The 15072-nt window shown below is 35.2% G+C and overlaps 1 protein-coding gene across 1 annotated transcript; it reads left to right on the forward strand.

The window, feature by feature from the left end:
• The first annotated feature begins 5744 nt into the window (after nt 1–5744).
• LOC116019006 (U-box domain-containing protein 3-like) lies at nt 5745–8874 on the forward strand. The gene is made up of 2 exons (XM_031259068.1): nt 5745–6184; nt 7822–8874. Exons 1-2 carry the CDS (start codon nt 5841–5843, stop codon nt 8669–8671), a joined length of 1194 nt encoding a protein of 397 aa, XP_031114928.1. The 5' UTR covers nt 5745–5840; the 3' UTR covers nt 8672–8874.
• Nucleotides 8875–15072: the final 6198 nt, after the last annotated feature.

Genomic DNA, 15072 nt, shown 5'->3' on the forward strand with positions numbered 1-15072 from the left:
ATAATGAACGTCTAAGACCTTTCATAAACTACAACATGTCATACCTACTTAACTAACTAATCTTTCCTTTACTTTTATGTGTATTTTATACTTGTACCTAAACATGTGCATACCCACTTTTATATATCATAATTATATTTAATCATTTATCATATTTAATATTTTTACTTTAACAATTATTAATTGTATTATACTTTTTTTTTGAAAAAAAAATTTGTATCATACTTAATTTGCTGCGGTAAGCACAATCAAGAAAAATAAAATTATTAAAAATACATGTCTGAAGTAGTGAAGTGTGTTACACTGAACAAAAGTAACTTAAATGGGTAAAGTCCATGCAAAGAGAAAAAAAAAACATGATTCTCACAAAGTAATACCGAGTATATAAAAGCAAACATGCCCTCAGGGTGTTCAACGGGGAGCAAAAATAGAAATCAAAACTAATTTCTTTTGCCTCAAAAAGAATTGGTCAACTAACACCCGCCGATAACTGCCGTGCCGTCCACCGTCCGCCGCTTAACGCCGTCCGCTGACGCCGTACTCACCGCCGTCCGCCGCAACTCGCGAGTTGGGACCACAGAGACAGATGGATTTTTAAAAAACTTTGTTATGGCTCCAGGGACCACATACAACTATTTTTATTTGGATGAAAGTGACCTTTGAGAGAGAATGGGTGATGAGGCGGATAGGGTTAGGTTTTGGTCTTCAAAGCATTGGTGAATATACGGTAGTTGTAGCAGAACACGTCTCTCACTAAGTGGTTTTCCTTATCACGTAACCCTCCAAAAATCTTTCCTTATTTGGATCTCACTTCCACACCAGAGGTCTCATGTTCTTCATGCCACACTAGATCACCTGGAGTTCACATTTAAGCAGTTATTGTGAAATTTTCTTTATAAATGAAAGAGATAAGGATTGAAGCATAATCTTAAATGTGCGGCGCCAACCTATTGTAAATAAAGTACCACTTATATATCAACACAAAGCAACAGTATTGCACACTTCAATTAGAAATTTGAAATAAAAGAATTCACCAGCATATATCCTCCAAAAATGCATGTTGAACGCGATACATAAGTTTGGTACTTTTTATTTCTCGAAAATCAACATAATTCATATTTCAGAGGTTTTTTATGTGGTCTGCGATTTTTTTTAACAATAATAAATTTGGTATTACAATACTATGTGTGTGTGTGTGTGTATGTGTACCTAATGTACGCACTACGTGGTAGTCCATTCATAAACATAATGTCAAAAACCTTTTCCATGTGTTTTGCACAACCAATGCCCTTATACCCACTCCATGAGGCAGTATGAATAGTGGATCCAGGGATAGCAATTATTACACACTTGCGCATACCCACTTTATATATATATATATATATAATTCTGCTCGTATGCGATTAATGTTTGGTGTGCGGTTGTGTGGGCTAATCTCTGTCTTTCAATTATTGCCATCCAACCGCATCAAACAGCTTAATACACCACGAATCACTCAAAAATGCACCACAGAACACTAAAAATACTACAGAGCACTTATAAATGCACCACACACTAGCACATAATACATCTCGTTGACGGGTCTATTAAACCTGTCGACGGGTTTGACACCCCCGTTGAATACACCACACATCATATCACTAAAAAATGCACCACAGAGCACTCAAAAATGCACCATAAAGCACCCAAAAATGCACCACAAAGGCACAAGCTAGCATGAAATGCACCCCGATGATGGGTCTATTGAACTCGTTGATGGGTTTGACACTCTCGTTGAGTGGTGCAAAACTAAGTGTACTACAGATCAATGCACTACGTATCACTCCAAAATACACCATAGAACACTAAAAAATGCACCATAGAGCAATTATAAATGCACGACACACTACCACGTAATGCACCATAATAATGGGTCTATTGAACGCGTCGGCGGGTTTGACATCCACGTTGAGTGGTGCAATACAGATCAATGCACCATGTATCACTAAAAAACGCACCACAGAGTACTTAAAAATGCACCACACACTAACACATAATGCACCACCGAAATATACATGATGCATGAAATTATGAAATTGCCACCACATAATTTCTCTTCTTCATTAATTTCTAGCCATTTGATCTCAGCTCATCCTATGGTTCTAATATATCCGCATGACTGCACGGGAGATTAAGGTCGCACACGATCTCAGTTATATATATATATATATAATCATTTATGATTTTAACATTTTTACTTTAACAATTATTAACCATATCATAACTATTGCCAAAACTATTAACTATACTTTTTTAAAAAATATAAATTCTACAACTATAAATTTTATGAATTTATTTTAACTTATATATTTTATTTTATTTTTAAAAATATATTAATATAACTATTATTATTATTATTATTATTATTATTATTATTATTTGGTAGAAACTTTTATTTAGACTATGGTTATAAAAACATTGTGATTATATTATATTATGCTTATGGAGTTGATTTTTGAAATATTTGTATTATATATTATAGTCTTATTTGTCTTAATTTTTGTTTTATTTTGTTTATGTTTTAACTGATTTTTAGGAAGAGCAACTCGATCATGGTTGAAAATGACAAACAAATCCATGCAAGTTTATTTATCTTGATTTTTCTTAAATATATGTGAATTTTGATAAAAATTGTACTAATTTTTTAATTTTTAGGAGCAAGTTGCATTGCAACGGGAGGTATTAACACAAAATGGGGAGGAAGTAGATGAGAGTCAATTGTACTATGACGCAGTTGGCCTGCATGATAAGAAAAGAAGAGTGTATGTGCTTTGCTCATATGGTACCTTCATTCTTGGACTCGTGGTCCAATAAATGCTAACACATCAAACAATATAACATCAACCTTGCAGCCATCAGACAAAGCTAATATAATTATGCAGAGATGCAAGATGATATTGAGAATTTGACGGCTTCTATGGTTCTTATGCAGCAAAGGTTATATATGCTCTTGAGAGTGAGAGAACTTGTACTTCATCATCACCCTCATCACAACCGAATTCAACTTGATATTATTTTTATTTTATGGATTACTATATTGTTGTTTAGATATGAATTTGATATTAAGTACACCATTTAATATTTTGAACTACGAAGTAGTATCACTTTTATATTACAAATTATATTGCATTTTAGTTTGCATATTAACATTTTAAATACAAATATTAGAATTTTAACAAAATAATGATAACTATCATAATATTAAAAATAATAATTTAATTAGTAGAATCGCGACGAAATATAATTTTAGCGATGAAATATTCATTGTCATTATGACGACGAAATTGGTGACGGAAAGATTTTTGTCTCCCAAAACGCGACTGAATAACGATAATGATTAGTTTCGTTAAGATGGTAAGAGAGTTGCGCCTACAGCCGAGAGGTCGTGGGTTTGAGCCGGTCAGCTATGGGTAACCTAGGCCGGTTTACTTCCTTGTGGTCCTTTGCCGGCTAGGGTCACAGGGCGAGGGTTTACTCACATGAGTAGGTTTACCTCGATAATCCAAAAAAATGATTAGTTTTGTTATTTTTTAACGACAAAATTTTGTGACAGAAAAAAAAATTTTGTGATGGAATATCTAGCAATGGAATCACTACAGACCATTTCTTACGAAAAACTTTTGCAAAGGAAGATGAAATTTGCAACGGAAAAATATCTAGTGACAACAATTTGTTTCGTAGTTTTTTACGACGGAATACAAAATTTGCAACGAGGTGAGCAACAATAATTATTTCCGTCATTATATTTCACGACATAAATATGCAACGGAATATGAGTTTTGCGATGGAAATTTTTTCACGTGATGGCGCAAGAAAGAAACTTTTCCGTTGCGAAAACTGTGACGGACTCGCGATGAAATGATTTCCATCGCCTACTTTGCGATGAAAAATTCCTTCACCATTTTCCGTCGCCACATCTCGCGACAAATTATTTCCGTCACGAAATGAAATACGACAAGTCTTGACACTACGGAATAGATTTCGTCACGAAAATGTAAAATTCCGTGGCAAAATTTTGTGGCAAAACGTGATTTGTGACTGAATTTTGCATTTTCGCCTTGGAAATTTTTTGTCACGAGTCGCTGTTTTTCTTGTAGTGAAGTGTTTGTTACTTATAAAAGCAAATGTAATACATTTGAGGAAAATTTTTCTTTAAAAGTATTACATAAGTACAGGGGCGGAGCTACCCCTTGGGGTAGGGGGCCTTGGGGAGGCCCCCCACCCCACCCCCATTTTTTTACTAGGTATACATCATATATGTATATATTATTAGAATATGAAAAATTTACATTTTTGGCCCATCCTATTATTTTTAAAAATTAGGATGTAAATTTGCTAGGTTAAATTATTAGTTTTGAAATTTACAAAAATTAATAATGATTCTTTATTCCACAATCTTATTTTTGTCTTCATCCCTTAAATTTTGAAATATATATTCAATTAATCAATAAAACGAATATCAATTTATTATCGAAAAAGTTGTTGACGACCAAACAATTGACAACTTTTTATTTGATAAAAGAGTGACAATGCATATTTAAATAAATGTCAATATTTTTATAAAAAATTACACTTTTCATCTCTAAGTTATAGTACAATGGTAGAAAAGCGACTTATCTGCAGCATCAATTAAAGTATATCTTAAGGGATGAAAAGTGAGCACGATTAACAATTAGAGACGAATTCCACAATTACCCTATAATTTAGGGACAAAAAGTAATTATTATTTTTTTACTATTGTATATATTTTGTGTTATGTGAAAATTAGAACGTAATGTTTGACAACCTTAATGATCGTACATTCATACTCATATAATTATATATTTCATATATTATTGCATATAGTATAATTAAAATTAATTATCAATAATAATAGGCACAATCATGTATGATATATATAATGATATTGTATGGTTGATACTAATGTCGACTAATATGATAAATTTTCTCTATAAATTCGGCCCCCCTAACTCAGAGTTCTTGGCTCCGCCCCTACATAAGTAATAAACATTTTATTCCTGATTTAATATTAGATTTTTCAGTATAATTATTGCGTTGTATCTTGACCCGACCCATTCCACGGACAAGGGCAATTTATATTATGGATTAGGGTCCACATAGCATTATGGACCCTAGTTCGAAACGACGAGGTACAAAATTCATACTCGTAAAGTATAGAATTTCATAACGCAAGACACATACACATGTTATATATTTACTTATTTTTCAAATCTAATTTAGGTATATAATTTGTATTTATAGGCACATATTTCACAACACATATATAGAAATTTATAACATGATGATAAGACATAATTATTAATTTGTTTCAAGTACATAATTTATATTTTTAAAGTACAGAATTTTATAAGCTAGATACACAAAAACTCACGACATAAACAAATACACATATAGTATAATTCAAAGTGCACTATAGATCGTAATCCATGATATAAAGATTGACGGACAAAGATATGTAAGACAATTTTGCCTTATTATTCTTTCATGTGGGCTTTGGAGGACCACAATCCGACCTCCCAGAGGTCTCATGTGTCCTTCAGGCCCCACTAGGCCACTACGCTGCGCAGCCTGCCCTCCAATTCCACGTTTCGCTTTTTCCATCTCTACCCTTCCTTTGGCGCCTTTTGAATATTTTATATATATATATGACTTGACCTTGTTCAAAGTTCATCACCTGGAGCCGTCGTTCTTGGAAACTCCTCTTCATTAGCCCTCCATTTTTATATCCGAAATCAATACACTCCGTCCATTCGGAGGGAGAGACCCAGAGCCACCGGTTTATGACTAGTATGAGAACCTCGTCGTTGTCTTCACCTTCCAGCTCCGACTATGTAAATTCCGATGGCGATTCGCCTTCGGAAACAACCACTTCGTCGCCATTGCCGTCGTCCTCCGGCTCTTCTAGTGTTGTGACTCAAACTCTCCGGCTCGTCCAGTCGGACGACCCGGATGACAAAGTCCGGGCGGCCCGGGAGATCCGGAGACTCACCAAGACTTCCCAGCGGTACCGCCGTCTCTTCTGTAACGCCGTGGGTCCCCTCGTTGATATGCTCCGTTCCAGTGCCGTTGAATCTAACCAGGCGGCTCTCCTTGCCCTCCTCAATCTCGCTGTTAAAGACGACGCGTAAGTATCATACTCAAACTCTCTATTTTTCTTTTATTTTCATTTTTTTTTAAATGCTATGTCTCCTTGCCGTTCTGTGAATAATTCTTGCCTTTCATTTCCGTTTCTCGTTCCGAGGCTCCAATGTTTTGGTTGTTGAAGATTTTTTTTTTTTATTCTACTGTTCTTGATATATTCCCTCTTTCTTCTAGAATAATCAGCGGACCAGAACTCTGACTGAATTGACTTTGACTCATTAAAACCAACCGTGTTTTTCCACTTAAGGACTCATTCAAGCTCAACGGTTCCCTTCTTGGGCAAATTATTGTGTGGATCATAGTAAACATAGTGTTCTGTTTATGGTAACAAAAAGTATATTTTTAACAGGATTGCAAATGATTTTGTAGTCTAGTGGCATCCGGTTGCACTCTCCATGTAGAAGGGGATGGGTTCAAGCCTCAGTGAGGCCCTGTTGTCTCATTGTGCTTCAATTGGTTGAGAAAATAGTTTATGAACAGATAGTACATTATAAAACTCTTTGTGCTTCAATTGGTTGAGAAAATAGTTTATGAACAGATAGTACATTATAAAACTCTTTGTGCTTCAATTGGTTGTGAAAGTAGTAGTTGAGAAAGTAGTGCTTCAATTGGTTGTGAAAGTAGTAGTTGAGAAAGTAGTTTATGAACAGATAGTACATTGTGACATAGTCAGTAAATTCTCATTTTTATGCAATTAAGTTAATTAACGGGTTACCTCTAGGTAACCGGTAATTTTTTTAAATTTAAAAAATTACTTAAAATTAAAAAGTATATATTTTTTTCAAATTAAAAAAAAAAAAACCAGAATTTTGACAGTCATGGCTTCTCCGTCCGGAGAGGCTTGCCATGGCTTCTCCAGGAGGCTTCTTTGTCCAACGGAGAAGCCAGGAAGCTTCTTTGTCCAACTAGACGGAGAAGCTGGATTGACGGCTTCTCCTTCGAGGATAAGTCGGCAATCTTTTTTTTTTTGGTTTTTTTTTTAAATTTTAAAATTATTTTCTTTGAAAAGTAAATTTATTTTCTCTTTTTTGGGTAACAAAATTATTTTCTTTTAGTATTAAAAAAATTATTTTCTTTTAAATCGTAATTTTATCTATTATTGGCCTGATTGGTAACATAGTTAGTTTATTAGTCAATTTTAGCTTATTTAACCACTATTAGCTGTTTGACTTGGTTAAACAATCAATATGAGTGTTTCATGAATTACTTTTCGTAACAGCTTATAGTTTCAAAATGTTAACATTCAAAAAGCTGCTCAAAACAACTTTTTCGATCAGCGTTTTAGGAGAGTCATTTTGTATGTAATCAACTATCCGCTAATAGCTAATTTACCAAACACTTTTTTACACTCAGCTAATGTTATCAACAAGTCAAACCCACAAATCCAAACAGCTAACAACTATTTACCAAATATCTCTATTACCTTTGTGGATAACATATATATTATTCTTTTGCTTGCCTTTCATTTCATTAGCTTTCCTCCACAATTGTCTCCCTTTTGGGCTTCCCTTTCTTGTTTGTGAAGCTTGTCTCATATTCTCATAGTATCATAGTGTGCAATGGTAATTAAATGCTACCATACATACTTTTGAGACTTAGTTTTGTTTTCTTTATTTGCAGAAACAAGGCAAGCATCATTAGTGCTGGAGCCCTGGAACCTATCATAGCTTTTCTTCAGTCCGAGAATGCGATTGTGCAAGAGGATGCAACTGCAGCGTTGCTCACGCTATCTGCTTCGTCTGTTACGAAGCCCATCGTTAGTGCTTCTGCTGTCATCATCCCGCTTCTTGTGAAAGTTCTGAGACACGGGAGCCCTCAGGCCAAGGTCGATGCTGCAATGACTCTTTACAATCTCTCCACTTATCGAACCAACTTAATCCCGATTCTTCAGACTAAACCCCTTCCTGATATACTTAATTTGCTTAAGTCCTGTAAAAAGACCTCGAAAACGACTGAGAAATGTGCTGCTCTAATAGAATCTTTAGTTGGGTACGAGGAGGGCAGGGCTGCCTTGACAGCTGAAGAAGACGGGGTGCTTTCAGTAGTAGAAGTGCTCGAATGTGGATCTCTTAAAAGCCGAGAGCACGCTGTTGGAGCGCTGTTGGCAATGTGCCAGGGCGATCGGTTTAAGTATAGGGAGCCAATTCTCAGAGAAGGCGCTATCCCGGGGGTTATGCAGCTGACTATTCAAGGAACTCCCAAGGGTAAAGCCAAGGCAAACACACTCTTGAGGCTGCTGAGAGACTCTGCTTGCCCGAGGCCTGAGCTTCAGGCCGACACGTTACAGAACATTGTCAGCAACCTTATTTTGGAGATGGATGCCGAGGAACAGCCTGGAAAGGCGAAGGAGAAGAAGCTTGCTGAGATGGTGCAAGTTAGTATGGAGGAGGAAAGTCTCAACTTCTTGAGTTCTTTCCCTTTTCCCCCTCCTAATGTGAGATCAACTTATGGGCATAGGAAAATAAGATAGTTATTGTGAAGAATGCCGGTCCAGGACCCTTGTATTGGTACCAGGTGACTGGTTGAGTGTCAATAATCTTTCCAAAAAAAAAAAAATCTTACTCCGTAACATTTACAAGTATAGTTTTTGAGCTTGACTGTTCACTGTTGTAAGTTGTAACATTATTCTTTGTACTGAAGGTTATATGGAATTTTGAAGTTTACTTGCTCCTATCCTCTGCTTTTAGGGTATCACAGTTTGTATTTACTGTAATATAGGGAGATTTTGTGGAAGTACAATTACATGTTTCTCTTGTGTAATATAGGCAAATTTTGGAATTAATTTTGTTTGGTTATACAGTGGAGGATCACAGTTGTGTAGGAGTTTTTTTTACAAAAAAATTGGAATTAAAAATTCCTCAATAGTGCCAAGCACATTGTGCGTACCTTTGTGGTTCTCTTTGGGAAAACGTCACAGGATCGAACTCCGGTGGTAGAATATTGACTCTTTGGACTACAACTAATTGAGAAAATCTATATTGAACAGATGCTATAATAGAGTTGATAGAACTCCAAAAAAAAAAAAAAAAACCCCAAAAGCATGCATAACCTCTGTAGTATACAATTTAAACTCTTTAAAAAGTTAAATTGTATTTATATTAGTATAAATACACATACTTTTTTTAATATAAAATAAAGGTTACTTGAAAGTCTTTCAAAATTTTTATTTTTTCCAACTTTGAAAATCAAATTTTCATTCACTAATCATCTGTTTTGATTGTATAATATATGAAATTAAACCTCTCATTTAAGAGAACTCGAATCTAAGTTGACCTGACCCAAATCGAAAGTGAATCCTACTTCCAAACATTGTTTCAAAATAAACACTTAACACGTCATTTTAAACTAATTTTCTAATATTGTTTCAAATCGAAAGTATAATATCGATTTTGATTGTATAATATATGAAATTAAACCTCTCATCATATGTTAGAGAATACCTTCTCACCCAATGTGTGCTACACACCACACGGTAGTACACAATATCTTTTGAAGCTATAGAGGATTGTTGAGGCCGGAGATCTGTGCTTCAGCGTTCAAAAAGTCCCTTTGGAGATCCATGTTGTCATTGTCCGTCTAGCTGACTCACTCACCACTACACCACAGTTGTATGAAATATAGTCTGCAGATTAAGCTTTGTAGAACCTCTTTTTCTTGTAGAACATAGAGAGAGTTTCTTAATATTTAAATCTTGAAGAATATTTCTTGTAAAGCTATCTTCTCTTTTTTTTTTTTTCCTCTTTCTCTCTTCACCCTTTTGTAAACAACTCTCTGACCAGTATATATAGTACTCTGATTCTTGGGCGATAAGTAATCTCCTAGGGCTTCCTTGTAGAATAAATTATTGTCTTATCCTTGAGGTACTTTAGTCAGAGAAGGGTATTATTGTAAAATAACTTCAGGACGCGCAATTGCTTTGTCAATTGTAATTGCGCATACTTCAGGATATTATTTTAGTTGATTAAGTCCACCATAAAATCGGGTTGGTACATGAAATACAAAATAAAAATATTACTTGTAATAATTATAAATAAACACTTCCCCATTAAACTACTTACAAGTTGGACTATTTAAAAAGTAAATAAATAAGCAAAAAAATGGCTAAACTGGCCCAAAGCCCAAAAAGGCCAGAACATGGGCCAAAGAACCACATCACCTCCCCCAGCCCATACATCCTCCCCTCGCTCCAGTACTAGTCGCGCATTCATTCGTCCCATTTCCTAGCCCCAAAGGTCCATTACTTCTCGCCCTAGCCCAAAGACCATTTTTCCAGCCCACTAACCATGAACCAAAATTGTTTTCCTTGGCTCTTCTCACACTAAGCCTTCCCTCACCTGGGCTCAATATCATGGCCCTATAGACCATAGGATCCCATCAAAATTTAGTCAATTATTACACTATAGTTAATAGTGTAGATATGAATATTTGTTTGATATGTTGGCAGTAGATATGGGTATTTGTTTATGGGTATCTTGTAGTTGATAGTCTAGATATGAGTATTTATTTATCTCATATGTTGGCAATATGATTTTCGGATTGGGTCCCATTATGTGGGCAGTAATCGAGATAATTTGGGTGGTGTGATCCTGTTGAATGCCTTTTCATTTAATGTACTTGGTGTATTTTATAGATTAGGTTGTTGTGGTCCGTACAGTGAACATGTCTTTTGATATTAAAGAATATCTACTTTATATTTGTTTGAAGGGACATATCTAATTTATGTAATTAGATATCTAATTAAACTTTTTTTTTTTAATGGTCCCTTCAACTATATAATTTAGTGTTTTTTGAATGGGCTATTTGTATATGTTGGTAGGATTGGGTCCCATTATATAGTCAATAATAGAGACAATTTGGATGATGTGGTCCTGTTGAATGCATTTTGATTTAGTGTATTTGGTGTATCTAAATTTGAATTTTAATGTTATGTAATTGTGCATGTGTTCTAGTTAGAATATTTTTTAATGCAGTTGAACTTGTATTTATTTTGTAAAATGCATTCCATTTTTGAAATAAGATTTCACCATGGTGGTAGTTTTGTCCAAAAACTTGTGATGGACTATGTAAATGGTGAGGTGGAAATAGCAATAATAGATCCTGATTATTTGTCATATCCTCACCTAGTGATTTTTTTTTTTTGAACACCAAAACCAAACTTTCTTACCTATTGAAATTTATTAAGGAGGACATGTATGGTAAAATAAAGTCACTATCATTTAAATTACTGCATGAGAGTGTGAAGAACTTACAACTGTTGAATAATGATACAAGTACACTGCACCTTGTTTACTTGGCTTGACGATGATGTAGAACTAGTTCCGAATTTAGCATTACCAAAATCTAAATGTGCACAAAATATTGAAGAAGAGGTTCAATTTGAAGATTATCCCGGTGTGATTACTCAACTAGAGAATGAACAAGTTAAAGTTGAAAAATAGTCTTGAAGATGATTTTCTTGAATCTAGTGCTGATTAATATAGTGATGAAGAGGCTAATTTGGAAGGGAGTGAAGATGATTTTGTTGATGTTGAGTGCCATACTACTACATATAATGATGAGGATATTAGAAGGGGTAGGGCAAAGGTTGACACTAAAATGTATGTTTGGGTGAGAATGAAGAAGTGCATAGTGAGTATTATGCCTCCAAAGACCCCCTGAGTTATCAATTTGCAAAAAGATGTAGAAGTATTATTTGAGTATACCAACAATACAACAAGAAGATTTAGATACATGTCTTACAATCCCAATGTGGAGTAAGTTGAGCTTGAAGTGGGTACCCTATATGATGATACGAAACAATTTAAGAAGACAATGACTAATTATGTAATGTACTCAAAGAGGAATATCTACTTTATGAGGAATGAGCTGAAGCGGGTGTTCTTAGCATGTGTACAACCTTGCCATTTCAAGCTCATGGATTATAACATGAAACTTTCTAAGCTACAGAACACATGTGCAATAAAAAAAAAATACAACTTAAAGAATAGTGAGCCAAAGGTGGATAGAAAAGAGGTATGAGGATAAGATAAGAGATAACCATTCAATTCGACTAATAGATTTGAAAAAAAAAACATTAAACTTGAACTAAAACTAAATATGGGCATATGCATGATCAAGAGAGCAGTCGAAATTGTATTGAAGAAAATTGATGCTGGTTTTCAGGACCAATTTCGTAGAATTAGGGATTATGTTGTTGAATGTATCAACTCTAATCCCAGTACCACTATAGTTGTAAAAACCAATAGAACAACCCTTGATAATCCTTATATGTGTTTCAATGATTTTATGTTTGCTTTGGAGTTTTAAATAATGGGTCTTTAAAAGGATGTAGGAAAGTGATTGGGTTGGATGGATGTTTTTTAAAAGGAACATTGAAATGTGAAATATTAAGTGCGGTTAGTAGAGATGCTAACAACCAAATGTATCCTATAGCATGAGCGATATAGAGATAGAGAACATTGATTTTGGTGTTGGTTTCTAAGGCTATTGAAGGTAGATTTGGACATCACTAATACTTTTCCTTAAACTATATAATTAGTGACCAACGAAGGTAAATAATAAATTAATAAAAAATTCACTTATGATAGTTTGCTTAAGTTACTTATTGTGTTTGTTATATTTTGTAGGGATTAACACATGTGATTCAAGAGTTAGACATTTTTAGAAAATATGGACCATACGGTAAAGGTTGACTTAGAAAGGTAATTCATTAGAAATAGATTGTGCATATGTCTTAGAACATGTGCTTTAGATAGGCAGAACCTGACTTAGAACATGTGTTTTATGTGTGTATATTTGATTATGGTACCCTCCAAGACTTTGGTGTAAGGCTTTCTTTAGGACTGACGGTAAATAAGTTACCGGAATATATTTGATATAAGTGAGTATTACAGTTGAGTACAATAGTGCTTGTGTACAAGAATCTTCCCCCTCCACTTTTACCACAGATCTATTACTTATACAATGTGTGCAACAGTTCTTCTCCTGTCACTTGTAACAGACTCATGATGACAAGCATTAAGTATCTGGAGCCGTTAGTAATAATTTCTCTCCTCAGGTATAACGGGTGGCCGTTTGGTCCCTGTGTCCGCTTGTTACCTGTGGTTCGGGTCGGGTGCTGCTTGCATAATTACTCTATCACCAGTCCCCCACTCCCTATATAGCGAGAGTGATTGACGTAGCTTGGGAGTAATAATTGGTATTAGGTATAAATTTTGAATAGGATCAAATAGGATCAAATCCTGATATTATAAGGAAATATCAATATTTTCAAAATATTTCTTTAGATATTTTTCCTTCCTTTTATACGTCTTTGTTTATGTATAAAACTCTTTCCATCACTTCTTTATTTTTTTACCGCCTCCTTCAATCATGTCTCCACACTTTGTCTGGTACGTTTTCTCCTTCATGCTTTAATTTTTTATTTTCGAACCCTATCAACAGGTTGCCTCAAAGGCAGCCTTGCGCCTCGGAGGCGTGCCCCGGCACCTGGTGCCGAGGTAATTTTTGTTTTTTTTTTTGTTTTGTTTTTTTGAACAAATTTGATTAGGACGAACCATGACCATTAGTTACATTTTTGCTTGAACGAAATGTTCAGCGAATAACATGCTTTTTACATTCCGCGGGCTCCTCCTCTAGCTCAGTATCTCTTTCTTTCGTGACCTGGTCATACCTTCTCTTCTTGGTGTTGGAAGCGGACGGCTTAGGGTCCTCTTCCTTTCGCCACACATTTCCGGGTTAGCCTTGCAGTTGACACTGCTGTTGCCCTAGATACTTAACAAATTGAGTAAAATATCCGTTCCGAACTAGTTCCTCTATTTGTCCTTTTAAAACGTGACACTCGTTAGTGTCGTGGCCCACCTGTCGGTGAAACCGACAGTATTTAATCTGGTCCACGTCTAGAGGAACTACCATGCATTCTGACAGAAATTGCATGATTCACATTTCCTCAGCTTGACTTATAATCACGTTAACCGGATGAGTAAAGCGGTGTCAAGTGTCGTAGTGGGACGAGACAAGGCTGCTCATGCTCTCTCCACTTCGTTGTGGATGACTGGCTTGGGCGTGGTGCCTGGTTGGTCATACCAACTTTATTAGGTTGTCCACCCCTCATGACTATGAAATTAAGAAAGGAGAGCACAATTCAAAGTAAAACTTTCATGTAGAAGCTACTCATGCAACGCATGTGATCTTTCTGGTATACCATGTCCACATGCAATATGTGCCATCTTTTGATATTGGAAAAGAACCTCAAGAGTACATTGACTCATGTTATTCAAAAGATACTTACCTAAGGATGTACGTACATGTATGCTCGCCAATCAATGAATGGGGAACTATTCTGGACAAATATGCCATGTGAGGAGATACTTGCTCCAATACCAACAAAAAAAAATGGTAGGGAGACCAAAGAGAAAAAGAACTCATGAGGCAATTGGAGGTCCATCTCATCGTGACAAGTGCACTTTAACTACCAATAACACTACCCCTGGTAAGACAAGAGTATTAAAGAAGGGAAAAGAGATGTGTTGTTCTCTTTGTAAGAACCCAGGTCATTATAAAACAAGATGCCTTAATAGGAATATGTAAGTGATCTAATAATTACTGTGTTGTTCTCTTTTTAGTTGAAATTGTTATTATATTAATTGTTTATACTACTTTGCTTTGTTGTGGCTTGGTCAATCATGGAAACTAGTCATTCACCCTAGATCAAATTTAAACAATCAAGCATCAATGAACTGACAGAGCATATCGTAACATTTATATGTAGGAATTTGTAGTTTGTTTTTGGTACATTCTGCCATTAGAGTTTTTTTTTTTTGGAACTTATATGTCAAATTAGAAGAAGAAGAAGAAGATGGAACAATGGAG

Source organism: Ipomoea triloba, chromosome 5 (assembly GCF_003576645.1).
Source record: "Ipomoea triloba cultivar NCNSP0323 chromosome 5, ASM357664v1".
NCBI classification, from domain to species: domain Eukaryota; kingdom Viridiplantae; phylum Streptophyta; class Magnoliopsida; order Solanales; family Convolvulaceae; genus Ipomoea; species Ipomoea triloba.